General features: G+C 36.8%; 1 protein-coding gene across 8 annotated transcripts in view; it reads right to left on the bottom strand.

The window, feature by feature from the left end:
- Positions 1–9,611: 9,611 nt before the first annotated feature.
- POSTN (periostin) overlaps positions 9,612–20,258 on the bottom strand; it is a 32,240-nt gene continuing 21,593 nt past the window's right edge. For 2 of the 8 annotated variants that reach the window (XM_052671342.1, XM_052671341.1), the window contains 7 exons: positions 18,708–18,803; positions 18,017–18,106; positions 16,499–16,576; positions 16,056–16,136; positions 13,902–13,988; positions 11,954–11,995; positions 9,612–10,859 (listed from right to left, as the gene is read on the bottom strand). In XM_052671342.1, coding sequence (XP_052527302.1) covers positions 10,819–10,859; positions 11,954–11,995; positions 13,902–13,988; positions 16,056–16,136; positions 16,499–16,576; positions 18,017–18,106; positions 18,708–18,803 — 515 coding nt within the window. In that variant the 3' untranslated portion in view covers positions 9,612–10,818. The remainder of the gene's footprint in view (positions 10,860–11,953; positions 11,996–13,901; positions 13,989–16,055; positions 16,137–16,498; positions 16,577–18,016; positions 18,107–18,707; positions 18,804–20,258) is intronic. The other 6 variants (XM_052671344.1, XM_052671345.1, XM_052671348.1 and 3 more) reach the window with 4 other exon arrangements.

Below are 20,258 nucleotides of genomic sequence, written 5' to 3' on the forward strand. Positions count from 1 at the left end.
CTTTTTGGGTGAAGGACACTCACTCAAGCCAAGTGAGAGAAAACAAATTCCCAATTTAGAAACATGAAATATCATCTGGATAACTCAAGAGTTTTTGTTTACTGGAAAGGAGACTGAATTCATTATAGAGTGCCTCACACTCATGCAGACTTACCCATGGCAGAAAGCCCTACTAGCAAAGGTTAGTGAGGCAAAGTTTTCCTTCTGGGCCAGGCTGCCTGAATGTGCAGGCAGAGTACACATATGGTGATTACACTCACAGCTGCACTTTTGGTTCAGGCCCTGATCAATTAATTTCTCCAGCTCAGGCCATTCCTTCCCTGCCTTTGTGAGTAGAGATGGATTTTGACTGTGAGTGTTTCTCATACTCCTGATCCTCTAGTTGTTCAAGCTGGATTACCTGATACTGGACTTCCTTGCTTTCTTCATGCATACATTCCTGGCTTTCCTTTTACTGAAAAATTTGTGCATGTGAGGTGATGGTGTGTATTCAAGTTTTGCCCCAGTTTCAGTAACAGCATCCCAAATGTGCAATCGATTCTGGAAGTAGAAAATGGTCCCAAGGTTCTGCAATTCAGGTATATTTATGATATTATCTGAACCAAAATATTGCTTAATTTTAGCAGTATACAGAAGATCTAAAATAAGAGAAAAATATTAAAAATTAGCTGGATAAATGTCTATTGTATTGAAAGATGTAGTAAATAGCTTAGCCACTGTGAAAACAGTCTGTGGCTTCCTGTGACTGCCCAAACAGGCTTGTGCTGTTTTCTTATCAAGTCTGACCACATGTGTTCCCTTAGCCCGTAGCCTTCCTGACTATGTTGTTACCTACTATGAATGAATCAGCTTCAGAGAGTGATTCCTCAATGCCATGCTATAAGAGGGCAGTCTTTGTGCCCATGCTCTTCAGAGACTAATTCCTTTACAATGTTTTATTCATACAGTGCACAAAGCTTAGCCTCCTCTCAATACTGCAATTATTTGGCTTGTGTCTCTCAGTCCAGAGTGTCAAAAACAAAGTAAAATCTGTATTGCAACACAGCAGAATGACGTCATGAAACTGAGGGCAGGTGTGAAATGTTTTGGGACAACATATGAGTCCATGTAAGAGGGTCTGAGAACGGAAAGGCTACTGCCTTGTACAGCTGTCTTAAGAGTACCCATGAATTGAGGCCACAGAGTGAGCTATCTACTGGCTGTTGATAACCAATTTCCGTTCTACAGGGAGCTTCAGAGAAACTCAAGTAGACAAGCACTTCTATATAATGGACAACCAAGCAAACCAGAGGGATCTGCTAAGTCTTTGATGGCACAGACTTACAAAGTGATCAGTCCATAGTCTCCTAACCAGTGGCTCTACAATTGTTCTGTATATGTCTTACACATATATTTGCTGGAGAATGGTTTATCCTGAAGTACTTGCTTTCTTATTTGTTTTCAGTTATAGTATAACCCACATAACTCTAACATAAAAAACCCTTAATTGGGTTGCACCCAATATTCCACATCTGTCACGTCACGTGACTGAAATCTGATAATATCATCTTAACCTCTTAAGAGTACTTTTGAAAACATAGAAGTGGCATACTGCCAAGCTTCTAAGCATATCAGTTGTGATGAAAAGAATTATTTGACTAGGGACTAGGGGACTAGAAAATAAACCCCAAGAGTGAATTATCTGGGTCTGTTTCAGGGAACTCTGGAATGCATTTATTCAAAATGGAGATTTTTTCTTCCTTGGAAGCAACATCAACAAGTCAGTATATCAGATTTCCCAGTTTTAGCGCTCTTTTAGGAAATTCAGAAACTTGTTCCTTTGAAAAAGAACCAAATATGAGAAATTTACATTGAGCTGTGTTTTGACTAACCATACCTTAGGCCATAACCCAGGTTCTCATGCTAGCACTATAACATCAGTCACTTCTGTGACTTCATGTAGGTGATAGTCATAAGTGCAGACCTTACTTTTTCCTGGATTCTATGAGACTGAAGATCCATAATCTGTATACTATAGGACACAAGATAGTCTTAGATATCTGTCAGTTTGTAAGACCGAGAGAATTATATGGATACAAACTACCCACCTTTCAGGATCTCCCACTCACAACCCATATGTTGCAGTTAGCAAGTACTGGCATCAAGACTATCAGATATTTCAACCAACTGACACCATGTGTTTAAAAGCTTCATTCAGATTCAGAATCACAGTTAGCGAGGTTTGCCTCCTCCTTAGGAAGCGCAATAAATTAAGATTTGAGAGAGTGTTAAAAGAAAGGAAAAATACTGTGATGTAATCCAGCCTCCACTAATTAATGACAAAACTCCCACTGATGTCTGTAGAGATAGGGTTTCTCCACTCAGATGTTACCCACCTACTGTAAGGAAACAGCTGGTAAAATCTTTGTCCCAGGCACATACTTCCTATCTTCCAAATTAAGCTCATGAAGTGACTTATCTTTCTAGAGCTGTGTGACTCAGTTAATAAATACTTCCACTTCAATCCTGACAAATGTTTACTGTATCCGAAATTTTGTCTGTTAATTGTAGTTATAGCCTTTGCTCAAACAAAAATCTCTTGCTTTCTTGTAGATCCTTGAATGTGACAACTAAAATAGATTATCAAAGCAATAATGGTATCACAGTGGGAAACCTAAATAATGAAATTACAGAAAGAAAGTTTACTACATTGAATTCTGCAGAGAAATGAATATAGGTGAATATCTGTTGTATTTAGGAAGGAAATCTGTTAACTTGATCACAATATTCTACACATGAGTACTTATGAAGAGCTGAGGTTGTGTATACCATGACATCATCCCTACACTGGGGTGAGCTTGTGTCATACAGGGATTTCCCCTTCATGCTGAGGTTTCCCTGCAGGGGATGTAGTGACCAGCAGAAAGACAGAGCCAGGTCAGCTTCTGGTAGTGCCTCATCACCCATGAATGAATAAAAGAACATCCAAGAATAGACGAGATGTAAAAATCTGGCTTCCATCTTCAACATGGTAATTTTCCAGTGAAAATATACTTTTAATAGCATTCACACAGAAACCGCAGAGTTAGATCATAACCTCACAATCTCATTAGATGGCAGTGTGTCAGCAGGACTGGAAGGAGAGTCACCAGCATCACCAGCTGAGCCCTATCTTGATCCCTTGTTTTAGCTTAGGATTTTGATTAGAGAGAGAAAAAAAAAAGAAAAAGAAAAAAAAAGATCCAAAGAAATGTTTAGCTCTGTTTCTAAGTGCTGAGGTTACATTATTGTCAGTGTAGTGTATTTTAATGTATAAAGCAGAACCTAACATTCAGAACTAGATGATCATTGAACAGAGGGTGGACAATACAAGACAAATGGCTTAGTTGGGCTTTCCAGCATTTCTAATCCATGATCACATTGGCAAAGACAGGCATTGCTTTTTTAATATAAAATTTAGAGGAGTCTTAACACTTAAGAGTAACTGGCTGTTGTCAGGCTCATTTGAGATAGACTGCAGAGCTGCGCTGTAAATTCTGATATTTGCAGAACACACAGTTATAAAATGCATTAAAAATGTTTACGTGTCTTTATATATAGTCTGTATGGACTGATGAGATAAATTTTTTTGGTGAAAAATCAATAGATGCATTTACTTTGTATGCAGATATACTTTGTAAGTGTCACATGAAATCAGTAACACTTTTCAGCAACTGTAGAATTTAAGGAAGAGAAACAGTCCACTCCATCTATGCAAATCCAGATACAAAAGAAACTTAAAGTTCCTGTCTGTGACTTTCCCTACACAAGGGCTAGTTCATGCTGAAGAGTTTTGGACATCTATGTTTGCTCTGAAATATCTCCACATATTCCTCTTCCATAAAGAGTTATCTATATTGTGTAGCAAAGTAAGTGGACAATCTCTAAATGTTCATTACAAAATGCTTAGAGAACTTCTAAATGACATCTACATAAAGGAAACTTTCCCTTCAGAAAAAGCAGTGATAGAACTGCTGACTTGATTTAATTGTCTAGTGATTAGAGGTCTTGTCCAGGAATGGAAAATCTGAGGCTTTGCCTCAATCTGAAGTATTTCAGTCTCTGTTATGCAGCTGTTGCTACAGGGACAGATCTGAGCAAGGATTGGAAGGGGTTCTTCCTCTGTCAAATGTCAGACAGTGAATATTCAAAAAGATGCACAGAAAAGAGGATACTATCAGCTATGGCTGGTGTAAACACACAGAATTTTTGTCACAGAGTTAACTAGATCAATCTATGCCTGTGACAGGGGGGCAGTAGACCCCTTGCCCCCCCCCTCTCCCCCCCTTTTGTTCCCCCCCCCAGCCCCACAAAATGGCAAGGAAAAGGGAAAAGGGGTAGGGAGATTGGAGCTGGGCTCAAGGGAGGAAAAGAACAGCGGCAACAATATCCTGAGATGGAGTCAAACCTGAAAAGCTTGGTACGGCTAGGAAAGCACCCTCCAACACCCACTGCAAGGCAGTAAGAGACCACCCCACCCAGAAGGGCCAGATCCCATGACTTCCACAATGTACAGGGACATGTACTTGGAATTGGAGCATTAACACTTTAACTCCTAGTGTATTACATGATGTTATGAAACCAAAAACCAAAAATCACAAAACCATGACAATTTTTTAATTTTAGATTCTACTTGTGGCAGATTGTAGTAAATGGATTCAAAGAGTAGCAATTGTGTAGAAAGTAGTCATTGGTGACAAAGCTCTGCTTCCTGTTCTAGCAAGCACTAATCATTATAACTCTGGAAAACTGTTCTTTGTTTCTACAGCTCCTCATCCTTGTGTGTGAAGAGCAGACAACTTCATTTTCTCTTACTTTCCACTTTACAAAATTAATTACGTTAAGATCTTGCTCTTTTTATCACAAAACAGGTTTTTCACTCCTTCAATCATTCAATCAATCCTGCACCTGCAGAGATGTAAACTCTGTGCGCTTGGGTAGCCAGATTTGCATGTTTTATCAGTGTTCTCAACAGTGGCATTAGTACCCCATTCTCTTGAGCACATCCTAAGACAGCAAATACACTTTATTGTCTCTCTGCGATCAGCAAATCCATCTTGATTTTCTTTTTATTTTGATTAGCTGAGCTTCTCTTCACAGGCAGTTCTGATTGTGAAATCAGGAGTTTAGGGGCTTTCTAGTCTTCGTGTCCCAGTGTCATGATGCCAAGAGCCAGATGACTTTGAAATGGGATTTTGGTTGCCAGATTCTCAGGGCAGCTCTGGTGTCCTTGCTGCCAGAGGATGAGGACTCCAGGACTTTCAGACAAGTGCATTTTTCAATGATGAAACTAATAATGCTGAATTTTATAGTCTGCCACACTTCTACTGCCATAATTCTACTTGATTTATGGGGAGCTCAAATGATTGCATGGAATAACTTCTCATTGCACTGGTATTTGAAAAGTACTTTTTATTATAGGAGAAGGAAAAATATTACATAGGGGCATTTCCAACTCTAACTCTAAGCATTTTTCAAGACTGTAGGTGGCCCAGCTTGAGTGGAGGGATTGGACCAGATGAACTCCAGAGATCCCTTTTGATCGCAACTATTCTGTGATACAGTGATATTGTGAACAATATATCCTAAATTTTTATGGCACATCTGAAACAAAAAAACAAGTCAAACCTATGAGGCCAAACAAACAAGTCAAACCTATGAGGCCATCCACAAATTAAAGTCATAGATTGTTCAGCACTATGATGGGTCTCAAATTGTGCAGATGTTTCAGGAAAGTATGAGCAAGTTTGTTACTGGAGTGAACAGGGATGCTCACACTTTTTATGGCTAAAACAGCTGTCCTTTCTAATGAAGGCATACTTAATGGAATATGTGTGCGTAGTCTGATGGCAGCTAAGCCAGGAAGGAGAGCAGAATATGGGAAAGTGACTCTGAGATGACTGTCAGAGAAAGACTGTGAGAGAGTACCACTTGTCTGGGCAAAACATTACTGACTGTAACAGTGGGGAACAATCCAGTCTTGGCTAGGAGATCGATAACGTGATCTTAATAATAAGACTTTTCCATCTGTAATGTCTCTGATCTACATCTGGAGAAATTATAAATACACATTAGATGTAAAGCTGTTTTCTTCCAGACTTGCTCCTGTTTGTATTTTGGCTCGACGTTTCTCTGGCTCATGTTTTCAGAGCCCTTGATGAGGACTGGAGATGTTACACAGTAAACACTCAAGTACTGTCTGTGTAGAGTTTGGGCATCATCGGGGCATACACCAGGACACGCAATCTTGGAAATGTTCCTGGGGCTTCTGCAGATTTACACAGTAGGAATGTGCCTTTCAGTGGTCCCATGATCTTTTTCCAAGGGCTCAGCACACTGCAGAATAAGCCTTCCCAGAGCCGTTGCAATCTTAGCTATACCTAAGTGAAAATGTGAAAGAAAAAAAGACACTAATATACACTTTATTTTCAAATACTCGTTTGCCAGGATTCCTGTTTAAAATTTGCACTCGTTGTATTTCCTACGTCTATCTGGCCAAGATCAAGAAATTAGTTGTCCTTCTGCCCTTTCTCGAACTAATGGTCTTCCCAGTTAAATCATAGCTGCTTCCTTCTAGGGCAGAGCACAGAGACTCAGCAGTCTCACTTGCCTGTATGTCTGCATCTTCCACTGCAATATGGGTTCTCTAATGAAAGCCTTCACAAAAGAGTGCTGCTAAATTCTTCAGAGGAATGGATTTATGTGTCTATCAAGGTGGATCTCTACTTGCTGCTGAGAATGAAGGATCTGGATTTGCCAAACTGTAATAGACCAATAGTGTCAGGCTGACAATGACAGGCGCCTGAGCTCTGGGAATTGCGAAATGGTGAGAACCTTAGGATGTCTCTTAGATATCATTTGCATTACAGTCAGCAGCTGCAAGGGCCAGGGATAAATTGCAAATCAGACCTTAATTCACTGCTGCCTGTATCCCTGAAAATTTCCCTATCTTTTGCCAGTAGTTTTTGCATTGATGTATTTTTCACACTTAATAAACATGCTGTTTTAATTTTGTTTAGTATGGCTTCATTGTGGCCCTGACTCAGGGCACATGTTTCGCTATGGAAAATAAAGCTGTTGAAAAAACTGTCAGATATTTTGCTGAGAGAAAAAAAAACAACAACAGCAACAAAACAGTGAGATAATTGGACTAGAAATTAAAGGGCTAACTGCCTGTGATTCAACCAGGCACGACTGAAACAATCCTGAAAAGTCGGCAGGAGTTATTATGAAGTGCATGATTATAAAGCAGGCATGGATTAAACAGCATTCCTCATACCTTAAACATCTGTCACACTATGATCAGGAGCATCTTTTGTTTAACAGTGAGTACCCCAACAGTCATTGTGGGGCCCAATATTATTTAGCAGCTACATTAACAGCTTGGGCAATGGAACAGAGTGCACCCTCCACCCTACAAGTTTGCAAAGATTACAAAACAAGCAGTGAATCATCATAGAGTTGTTCAGAAGAAAAATTGTCTGACGTAAACCTCATGAAGTTCAGCTAAGGGTAAAGCCATCCTGCCACAGGGGAAGAATTATCCTGTACAGGCTGTAGGCTAACTGGTTAACAGTTAACACAGGCAGCTCTGCAGAGAAGGACATTGGGTCCCAATGGGCAGAGCCAGGCTGTCCTAGGCTGCGTTGGGAAAAGCACTGACAGTGCATCAGCAAAGGGCCATAAAGATTGCGAAGGGACAGAAACATGTAGCAAATGAGGAGAGATAAAGAAGGAAACACAAAGTTTTTTGTCTTTTTTTTTTTGGTCGTCTTTTCTTTTTAATGAAAAACCTGAATAGTGTGGTTTTTTTTAGCTAAATATGATCACTTCTCATTCCTCACATGTGAGCCTCGTGGATTTCTTTCCACAGATGAGTTAATTATTGGAAATTAAAAGGAAAAAGAGCACTTGGTAGAAATGTGTCTGAAATTAGTAATTATTCATTTCTTTCCTTCCTTCTTTCCTTCTCTCTTCTTTCTTTATTTAGAATCATAGAATCATAAAGGTTGGAAAAGACCTCTAAGATCATCTAGTCCAATCATCTAGCTACCATCAATATTGTGCAGTACACCACATCACTTAATGCCACATCTACATGAACATCTCCAGGGACAGTGGCCCCACCACCTCCCTGGCCAGGCAGCCTGTGCCAGTGCTCAACCAGTCTTTTGGAGAAGTTTTTCCTAATATCCAACCTGAACCTTTCCTAGCACAACCTGAAGCCATTACCTCTCATCCTATAGCTAGTTACCTGGTAGAAGAGGGTGAAACCTGTCTCTCCACAACCTTCTTACAATTTGTCTTCCTTTCTTTCTTTCATTCTCTTTTTTTAAATCTCCTTCCCTCCTTCCTTTCTCCCTTCCTCCCTCCCTCCTTCCTTCCCTCCTTCCCCCTTCCTCCCTTCCTTCCTATATTATAGCACCTGATTTAGACCAGCTCAGCTGGAGTTAAATATTAGGTACATTATATAGAAGTGTGTCATAAAACACAATTTCAAGTACCCTAGTCCATACTTACATCTAAACTTTAAATAGGATATGAAAATTAAGTGAAGTATTGGACACATTAGTTTGCTGTTAAAGCGCTCCATAGCAAGATTTTGGCCCATACTTTTGTGCACATTTTGAGCCAATCCCATGCATTAAATTATGAAGAACATGTTCCAGAAAATGTTCCAACGGCATAGACAAGACTGCACAGATGTAGCTTTCTATCTTCCTCCAATCCTACCTCAGCTGGCTTTTCACTCTTGGTTAATTCCTGTACACTTTACCACAGTGCATACAATAGAAAAACTTCACTGTCAGGTAAAGACAGCATCCTCAAAGCATCATCTTATTTCACATACTCTATAACAGCAGGAAAATAAAGCCCCCCTCCCTCATGAAAATTAAATCACAGCAGACCAGGTGGTAAAAGAATCTGAAAATGCTGTGTAGGATGGATACAGAGTGCATGTGCCACTGTCCATAAGCATAAACCAAGTTTCTATATCTGTTTTTGTTGAGCATATCAGTTGGTATGAAATATCATATTGGTCTTTCATACACAATGAAAAAGAAGAAAAGCCAACACTGAAAATGCAGGGCTGAAATATGTCTTGATTTCAGGAAAAGATTGCGGAGAAGGGTGACAGTTTCAGTTCAACCTCTGAGCAGTACTGTGAGGTTTCAGTCTCACCTAAAAGCTCTAACACGGATTAGCAGCCATCCTTCCATTCTTCCTTTTGGAAGCAGCACTGATTGCAAAGCACTGTAACACCTTATAGACGTTTTATTGGTCACCGCATTAAAATACTCTATTAGCTCAATAGGTCTACAAAACATAACAGTACAATATTTAGGCAGATTTACCCCCTTGAAAAGAAATTAAGGGAGTAATGCTCGTGGTACATGATTATGGAATTAAGGGAGAAGTTAATTCTGTCTAAGGAGAGTCATGCAGTTAAAGGGCATTAATTTGTGCTAAATGAGGAAGTAAAGCATCTGCTTGTTTCTGTGAAGGCATGTTTTTATCTACAACTACACTGATAGCTTATGAATATATACAGTTTGCTTTATCATTAAAAAAAAATTATAAATACAACGAAATTTAGCCAAATTCTTTATTGAGTATTTCTTTCAAGACAGAAATATAAAAGCACATCAGATGTTTCCTCTTAAACTTTGGTTTGCAGAATTAAGGCACTTTGAAGGCATGTTTTTTCTTAGTCCATGAGTAATTGTTTTCCAGCTTTCATTAACAAAGTAAACAATTTTTATGAGTACAAAATTAGTTATGGAAATGATATAATTTACAGACAAGTCCACATTAATACCAGACATTAGCAAAGCATGATTTGATATAAAAAACTTTTAGACCTAATCTCGTCTTTGTGACACCATTTTCCATGCAGAGTTAATTGTTTGCATGCAGTTTATTTATCCACTTTAACACCAAAAGACATATTTAGGGAAAACTGGGAAAACACTTTAGAATCTCAGTATGTGTGTTGGTACATCATACCTTCAGCAAGAATTATTTTTCACATAAATAAAGTTCAATCTGGTCTCAAATACATTTTAGGAAGATCATAACACTATTTCCCCCCCCTTACTAAGAGCTTCCATTAGCCACATTTACCATATGACATTTGGATACGCAATGCAGAACAAAAAGAGATACACTGAATATAAGGCTTATTTCTTTGTTTAGAAAAGGTAATGTTATCCATTTCACTATGACATTAAAAACATGACAAAATCTGACTTATAAAGGACATACAATTCTACTGAACCAAAAGTGCTACGTAACACTCATATTTCCTTACAATACTCATTCTAAAAGTCACCTGAGGTGATTTTTTCTCTAGAAATGATCTGATTTCATTTATATTTCTTATTTAGTGGAAATAAAAATAATTAAAAAATATACATTCTGTATTGTTCCCTGCTGTTTTTGAATCCAATCCTGCAAACATTTACTAACCGATTTAAGAGGGAATCCTGGCTCTACAGAAGTTGGAGGAAGTTCTTCTTGTGTCTTCAGCAGTTCCAGGATTCCTCCTTGCATAAAGCCTACTGTTAAGAGCATTTATAGCACCTCCAATGGAATACCCCTAGTGAGCATTATGCTGTCAGTAAGCATCTGCATTTTCACATCTTTTTGTGGATTCATGGTTCAGTTTACATTGTTATACAAAACACATTTTTTTCTAATGTTCTTTTTTCTTTTCTTTTTTTTTTAAAAAAAAAACTTTTTTCTCTCAAAGACCACACTGTTTATTTGTAATTCTGTGGATTCTATCTTGAAAAGCTTTTAAGAATAAGCTAGTCTTGTCCTCCTTCTTGCTGATCCCCCTAGAGAAAAAAAGAAAAAGAAAATATAATGTAATTATATGTAATATGTTACTGCATATGTATACGTTACTGTGTTTACTGATGAAAAGAGGAAAAAATGAAGCTTGACACTCAATCTTTCCCTGCTATGCTGGCAGCTAGGGAATTATAGTTGTCTCAGTTTCTCAATCAACCCAGATAATGTGGAATCCCTGTGTTACAAATCCCACAGTGGGGAATGCCACAGTGTCACTGTCTTGGTTTCAGCTGGGACAGTTATTTTCTTCATAGTGTCTGGTATAATACTTTGGCTTTAGGAGAAAAACTGTTGATAACACACCTAGATTTTAGTTGTTGCTGAGACAAGGAAGATTCAGATTTCAGTTTCTCTTAGTGACCTGACACCAAGAAGTCTGGGAAACACAAGGAACTGGGAGGGGACAGAACTGGGACAGCTGATCTGGAGCTGGCCAAAGGGACATTTCATACTATATGATGTAATGCAAAAAAAAACAAACACGTATAAAACTGTGAGGAACTCGCCAGAGGGTGCACAGCCACTGCTTAGAGACTGGTTGGGCATCAGTTGGCGGGTGGCAAGAAATTGTGTTGAGCACCACTTCTTTTCTAAATCTATATAAGTAATTATCATTATTTCTATTATTTCTCTTCCTTTTATGTTTTAGTAAATAGTTTTTCTCTCAGCTGTACATTTTTTTTTTTTTTTTTCCCCTGATTATCTCCCCCACCTCACAGGGAGGTAGGAGTGAATTAACAGCTGCATGCTGAGCTGCCTTCTGGGTTAAAACACAACTGTCCTTTTCATAGTGCTAGACTCTAAACTTTGACAACTTTATTCTATTACAAAACAATACCTGACCAAAGCACATCATAGAAGTTCTTTCAGATAGAAAAACATATGTATATAAAGCATGCGTAAGTCATTTACCAAATTTTGCTAATTTTTCTTTTTCTTTTTTTTTTTTTTTAAGCAGAAATGCAACTCTTTCCTTTAGAACTCTGTTTTTTTAAGTTCCATCCTGTTTCACCTTAAACATAGCAGGGGAAAATACTTGAAATATGCTAAAAGTTTTTAACATATGTTTTGCTTTTACCTTGTGTCCTCTTGTTTGCTTGTACTTTCCGTACAGGTGCTTCTAGAAAATAGAAATGTTTCAGTCAGAAGTTATTTGTAAGAGGGATAATTCATTATAAATGTTGGAAACCCATTGTAAACTTGTAACATCTGCTCTAAATGTTTTTAACGAATTAAGGATTTTGTTAGATTGACTCAATCACCTGAAAGATGAACGCTAATAATAAATAGAGTTTACACATTTCCACCATTTGTATTCATGCATAGAATTCTATCAATATTTCAAATAGATTTTTAAATTTTAGCGCTACGAACTGATCCATTATTCACACTGATCTTGTGTGGACATTTGCATGACATGGACATTGGCCAGGACATTTTACTCAGGCAAAAGCTATCTGATGCCGACAGCGAGGTGTGAATTCATATTAGTGTACTGCCCAGAACTTGATCTCAACTTTTGGCAGAGGAAGTTCAGGTCTGCTTGCAGAGCACTGCAAGACATTTCTTTAGGAATTATGTATAAATGATACGGTTGAAATGCAGCTGTTGCAAAATGTTGTTCACATGTCCAGTTGCACTCAGATGTGTGATGTGTAGCTTCACCAAGAGCCCACAGCATCACTTCATATTTACGGGTCAGCTGATGTTCTCAGAGACTTCTACTTTAAAGGGTATGGTGGAACAAAGCCCAACGAGGTACCATTCTCACTAACAGATACATCTATTTTCCCAAAGACTGATTCAATTCTATGGAGAGTTTTCCCTTTTTCTCATGAAATATTTTTTAAAACCAGGTGTCTTCTCAACAGATGGAAAGACATTTCAGAAACTTAAGACAGCATGCTTCTATCACTGTCACAGGAATACGACTGTAGCAATTTTCCTTCTTTACATGAAGTACTTGTTTCTTCGTTTAACCAGCTGTTCTCTTTTCATCTTGAGGTACAAGGTTTGTAAATGTGTTGCCCTGAGATACAGGTTTTGCCTCTTTTAGCTGAGGCTAACTGGTGTGCATTTGTACCAAGTTCTTCAACATCCTGAAAATGAGAACGTGAAAATGAACGTGGCCTGCGTGAAGTAGTATGTTTTCAGGTAAGGTCCCATGGTCAAAAGTCATACTTTTCAGGCAATAGTTGATTTCCCTGCATGCCTTGTACTTCTCAACATTGAACATAACAAATAACTGGTGTACCTTCAGCATTTAGTGTAAACTTCAAATTTGTAAGAAGTATAAAACCGTATTATGTCTATGAGTTTGTAGTTCAAATACATTCTTACTCTGCATCATGAGAATTAGATTTAGAAAAGTACCTTCATACTAATCCAAAAGAAACACAAAGCAAAGTACTTTTTAATTAAAAAAAAAAAAAAAAAAAAAAAAAAGATTGTTAGACTTGAAGAATTAATTCTTGGCATATACCCAGGCTGAAGCCATTAGTTGGCTCCTCAGGTTGGACTCCAATTCCATTCAGCTTTTTAAAAATGATGAACTTCCCTCACTTAGCAATAGGATAAAATTGATATTTACACTCATACCCAGAGGTTGCAGTCCTTCCACCCCACTCTTTTACTAAGTTGAGAACCCAACAGATCATATTAACATTGACATGAAATATCTCGTGTTAAAAACAACTCACGTGGTCTTCTTCTGGATGTGCTGCTTAGAGAAAGGTGCATGTTCCTTCAAATGTTTTACCTATGCTTTGTGGTTTAGATATTTCCTCTTGTCTACTATGCCTGCCAAATCTTTTGGTTACTTTCAGACACAAGATAAGCCTCAACATTTTTCTCTGTAATGTTAAAGAATTATTTTTCCAAAACAAACATAAAATCTCTTTCAGCTAAAATACTGACTTCAGACCTAAGTAATTTTTATGAATAAATAAATACTATAATTCTGCACCTAGAATGATTACTTCAGACATAGGAGGCCTTAGTGATATTGGATTTTTAGACAAACTAACCTTCCAAATGGACTTTCTTGATTTCTCTCTCGATAATCTGTGGTTCTCCCTCAATTACTTTAGTAACCTTGGTGTACTCAGTTCCAGCTATGATAAGCATTAAAAAAAAGTTAAATCTGGGATAGGACAGAAAACTTCAGTGGAAAGAATGCCATTTTGGGAGTAGGTATATGCAGGCCACAGTAATCATGCTGTAAAGTCCTGCTGATATTCTTGGCCCTGATACAGGTGATTCCCTCTCTAGAGCTGGAAATCATTCATCACAATCTTGGCTTTTAGGATGTTCCAGCACAGACTGCCAATTATAATTAGCAGTACTGTACATCATACAAGTTGAATTAAAGCCCATCTTTTAATTTAGAGGGAATGCATCTACTTTTGTCTGGATTCAGATTTAAGTACTTTAGAAATTTTCAGTAAAACAATAAATTTGATGTAGACAAGAAAGTCATAAAGTATTACTGCTATTATCACCAACAGCCAGAAACTATTGTGTGCATCCACTTTTTTTTGGCTGAATGTATGGTAAGATATTGTCATGGTAGCTAAGGGCAGCTGACTGGACGGTAAATCATGGAAAAGATAGAAAAAAATCAGATTAAACAACAGCTTGAAATCTGCCTGTATGGTTCATTCTGCCAAGCAGGATGCTTATGCAATCTAACATATAATAGCAAGGAAAAATAGCAAGAATTCAAGAGACAGTATTGTCTTTACTAAATTTACTCCAGGTAAATTATTTGTCACTTTTCACATCTATGGGTCCCTGTAAGATATACAGATTCTGTGTATTTAGTTGTATACCTCTGTAGTGGAAGATTTTGCACGTTTCTGGGATAAATTTATACACGCTCTTCATAGACTGTTTGGGACCAATAGAACATAGTTTGATATACTTTTTCTCATTTTCAATTTTCACTTAAATAGTCACCACTGAAATAGGCATCTGCAGAGAATAACTCATAGTTGGAATGCTTAGGATAGGGTACAATGGAAATATCCTCAGGAATTTCATCTCTCTCTCCAATGACGGTTGACTAATCCTGGCTAGAGCAGTTAAACTAAGATTTGGCTCTTTAAAAGACCAAAGATTAATATAGTAATCAGTATTCATGATCATATCTTGGTTTGTCTATAGGACTAGTTGCATTATCAGCTAGCATGGTTTTGTTTGATGGAAAATTACTGTCTTTCAGCCATCACTAAATTTTTACCTGATGTTTAATTCAGGTACACAGAATGGTGCTTGCAAAGGGCTACTAGATTTACTTCTGTGAACACATAGCTGAACTGTCAGCTAATTCAGTGGTATACAAGTTACTAAATTATTATAAAGTGAACATAAAATTAATTGGATTCAGCTAATTTGTGCTAGGAGAAATATTTGTGAACATTGTTGAACGTCTCACCTTCACTAAAAACACAATACTTGAATTCTCTGTTTTATTCTCCATTGCTATTATAGATTGTTATTTTAGTCTATATATTAAGCAGAGAACATTCCCAATTGAATAGATAAGAATTAATTTCGTAAGCACAAGTTCTTTCATCAGTTTTCTACAGCTACTGGTTATATACTGCCAAGACTGTTAGAATCAGAAGAGCAAGAAGGAAAGAAAACCATTCCTTGGAATGCTATATTTGAAAAGAATTAAAGTTAATGCCTCCATATCCATCACCTGTAAGCACTGAAAGAGGGATGATCAACATGCCTTTGATTATTTACATGAGGGCAATGAACATTCATTTCTAGATAACTGATGAGGAAGATACATTTGGCCTATTACAATACTTTGGATTTCATAACCATTTTCCACATATTTAAATCTGCTGATCAAAAGAGTTCACAGCTAGTGGAATAAATCTTCATTGCTCTCCTCGGTTTTTATTAGACATCTTTTTAAAGACTGAGAAAACAAAGAAAAAATATTTTTGTGATTGATAACATATCAAAATAGTTTAATCAAAATTTGGCACTTTGTCAGATATCTGGCACTACATCACACAGCATTACACTTTTTCTTTTTTTTTCTTGTATTAAAATTTCACTTCCATTAGGTCAGTCTTTAAAAAATGTGGAGCTGAACGTATCTGAGAGAGGTTTCAGTTGTCATAACCTGTTGCAAAAAGGTTAGTTGTAATACACCGAATTACCTCCCTGCAGAAGTCTTTTGATTTCTTCATCTTCAAGTAAATGACCATCACCTTCAATAAATTTGGTCACCTTGGTAACCTCTGACAGGATACAGGTTATGGCAAAAAATTGATTGACAGAAAATACATGACAATCATACAACAGCACATAATCAAATGTATCATGTTACAGAATTCTGTTGAAGTACAAATGTCATCTGTGATGATATTAAGCTCCATGCAAAACACTGGAAACACCGTTTTTCATGACAAGGATAGCTTACTATATATTATAGGAGATCAGATTTGGACATTTCTTAGTTTCCGAGGCTTAATCTCTGATTTTGTTCTATCAGCACATTTGAAGAAAACAAAATACACATTCAGTTATTACTTAACTAATATCATGCTGGTTTTCTGTGTTCTATTTATTTACTTCTTTTAAAGAAGATAAGGATACTAACCTTCCTCAAGCAATCTCTTCAAATTTTCTTCATTGTCTGAACCACCTGCAGTAATTCTGGTATATTTTATTTCTGGACCTGAAACAAAGATGTATAAAACAGGGACTTTAATTGTAATGTGTAACAGAACTATCGTTGAAGATTTTTAATAAATATTAAAGCTTGTTTTTTTTTTTTTAATTTGTTTTTGTTTGTTTGTTTGTTTTTCTTATTTAAACCCCACTCTGTTTCTATCTTTAATGTGTTTTAATCTGCTTCTATGGTGGTTTTATCCTTCACTGTGTTCCAAACTGAAATGAAAGAGAGTTACAACTACAGTTTACAGCTATTCAGACAAATAGTTCAACAAATTTAGCATAGTAAACATCTGCTCACATTCTGGAAGAAAGGCACAATTTTAATCACACTGCTGTATAAGGTCGGTATTTCCTCAGTGAAAAATGGTCTGAGACCACTGTTGTAATGGAACAAGAAAATATGATTTTCTTTTCCAGAAATATTCTCTCTTGAGAAATAGGCATATTAAAAAATATCTTTTTTTTTTCATTTTTATTTTTGTTTAATTCCATTATATGTAAGTAGTTGCATTAGAATATCTTCTCCTATTTCCTCTTTCTCTCCTGCTTGAATGACATCTTAAATTGTCATACATAAACTCAATCTGAATACCTTCTGCTAAATCAATACGCTCCTTTTACACTGTCTTTCCCTTGCAGCTTTTCATGCAGACAGTATTTTTGCTATGGTGTTAAAACTGAATCTATCCAAGGGGATCAAATATGTTAGCAAATAATTTATACTATAGTTATACTATACTACATACTAATTTATACTATACACTATGCCTCACTCCACTCATTTCAATTTCTGTATAGATTCTAGAATTCCAAAACATAAAATCTGCACTGTAGATCAAATGTAACTGAAATTTGTAAAGGAAAGATTGAAATTTACAGTTGAAAAAGATCAAGGAAAAGATGCTCATCAGTTCTATTCTACATTAGCACTAAACAACTGTCTGCCTTGTAGGTAGTAGAAAAATATAGACTCCCCTCACACAGAAACAAAGGATTATTATAGTCATTATTTCTGAAATAAGTGTCAAGAAATCCTGAGATGAAATGCAAAAGCAAGCAAGGTCTAGTATTGACAAAATGAAGACTAGCTGGAGATATAAAAATAACTCGAAAATTCATATATATGAATACCCCAAAAATTAATCCTAAAATAAGATAGACTAAAAATAATTCAGAATAACAGTCTCATTCTGAAACAGTAGTTAGAATCCAAGAAAAATGAGAAAAGATGAGTTTCTGTGTTTTTGCACGCAAGATGTTGTAACTCTTTCTGTATATGTATATGTAGCAGACACAGAAAAAAATTGAGCATACACAGTGACAAATAGCAGGAATAACATTTCCTCTCCAGGAAATGCAATTTAGGCATTAGTACAGGACATAAGCAGTGTTATTTCAGTATGTAATAGAGAACTTCACTGAACAGCTCAGCATGAGTTACCTTGAATAATTCTTTCTTCTGTTACTTTTTTCTCTGTCACTTCCACAGGTCGCCCATCAATGATTTTGGTGTACGTTTTAATAATTGGTTCTACGAGGATTTTTAAAGTGAAGATATTAGTAAATTGATGAGCAGTGTTTGAAGTGCTGCTTTTGAGAAACTGAAACTTAATGAAGCACACTAGGAATTACAATCGAATTTTTTTTTTTTTTTTTTTTTTTTTTTTTTTTAAGTCAGATTGCTCACAGTAGACCAGAAACTAAGTTTCCCCCAGATGTAGAATGGCCACATGCTATTTTCTTTGACACACTCCTAGATATGAAATCCTCAAAGTCCCTAGCAAAGCAGGAAAAAAAACAGTCGATTTCTTTGTCTGACAAAACTGTCCTTCTATACAAGAATTACATCCTAAACAGTTCCTAACTTAAGCAGGTATCATGTCAGCATGCAGAGAGAGCATTTCTAACACTATCTTGGCTGTAAGAGTTACAGCTAGACAGATAAAAAGACAAAATACTTCTGAAATGCGTGAGAAGTGAGAATGAAATGATACAATCCAATACAGTAATTCTCCTTAAAAACTGGTCAGTTGTCCAACATGAATAATTTTCATCCAAACAAAAACTGATGGGGAACAGATAATGTTTCAAATTTCATCTAATACAAATTGAGTTGCTGAAAGCATACCAACCTCCATGAATCACTTTAGTTATTGTCTCTCCCTCCCTGACTATTTTGAACTCAGGTTCTCCTTCAATTATTTTAGTGAGCTGTGTAATAGATGGGTCTGTGACATAAGGAAAAAACAGCATGTTATGAATAGCCATAAAAATATGCACGGTATTCCCCAGGGCTGAGATTAAGTTATCATTACCATTCCTACCCAAAATAAGCCAGATGACCATAAAAGAGTCTTTTTAAAATCTGAGTAGGCATCTGCAGCTGTGGCTGCACAATCCTGCACTTCCTTCCATACTACCTCAAATTTAGACCTTACTGCACATTTTCTGCTTAGAAATATTTCTTACTTCTGTGCATTGGGCATTTTTAATATCTGACAAGACTTGGGCAAAAAGACTGTCAGCAGAAGAAGGAAAGCATACATATTGGTAAAATACCTACTCTGACACATTGCTAAAATCTTACAGCTATTGCTTTGATAATCATCACCATGTAAAGTATTGAAAACTTGGAAATGACTGAAGAGAAAAATGTTCATCGTGTTATTTCCTACTAACTCTACAGATACCCAAAAGGAAACTGGGTCTTTAAATTAATTCAGATTGTTTATTTATTATTTCTTTATTTACGAATGGCTAATTCCTTTTTTGTTGTGCTTATGTTTTTTAAAGCTAGCCAGACCTCAGCTGTGTCATACAGTGTAAAGAAAAATTAAGGTAAAATTCAGAGCTCAACCAGAGAGGCTGCAAAGGTATTTGTCAGCAAGACCAGCTACCATCCTCTGAGATTCATGGGAGATGTCATCTTGATATCAATGGCCAAAGCAAATAATTTGGTAAACTCTTATCTTGTGAAATCCCTGGAGACCACATTGCTAAAATGTGCCTCTGCATGACAGGATGCTGGGATTAATTTGTTAGGACTGGGTTTCAACAGATTTAACTCCTGAGATCTCTTTTAAACTTCCTTATGTAGAGACAATGACTCACACCACCTCCAGAAATCACTAAGATTGGAAGTGGCAAACAGCAAGCTGTAAAATGACTGATTTTTTTGTTGTTTGTTTTAATGAAATCTCCCTGCCATGATTTTCTGCTGGAACATACAGACATTATGTTGCAAAATATAACGTGCAACTTTTTACACAGACAATTGTAGGCATATGTGGTTCTGATGGGAGCTCCTACTCATTGCTGTTATTGCAAGCAAGCTAAAAAGGGCTTGAACCTACTCTCCTGGGACTACATCTGAGTCATCATTAGGCAGATTCTGTTGGCCAGAGATCATTCTTTGGATAGTATCCCAAAACAGGAATACTGTACTGGCAGTGGTAAGGAGTGACAGTTCAATGCTCATTAACATGTGAAAATATTTTATGCCTCTTTGGCGAATAGCACTTAGTTGTACATTTGCAGAGAAGTGCTCGGACATTTCATTTTTTTCCTTATTTTTTTCCTCATCTTTCAAACTATACTAAATTACCAAAACTATCTGCTCCACTTTCGGATTTAATATAGAAGAGCAGGTACCTCCAGAAGGTAATTCACCTTCATCTTATGAA

This window comes from Tympanuchus pallidicinctus, unplaced genomic scaffold (assembly GCF_026119805.1).
Source record: "Tympanuchus pallidicinctus isolate F22 unplaced genomic scaffold, pur_lepc_1.0 scaffold11, whole genome shotgun sequence".
Classification (NCBI taxonomy): Eukaryota; Metazoa; Chordata; class Aves; order Galliformes; family Phasianidae; genus Tympanuchus; species Tympanuchus pallidicinctus.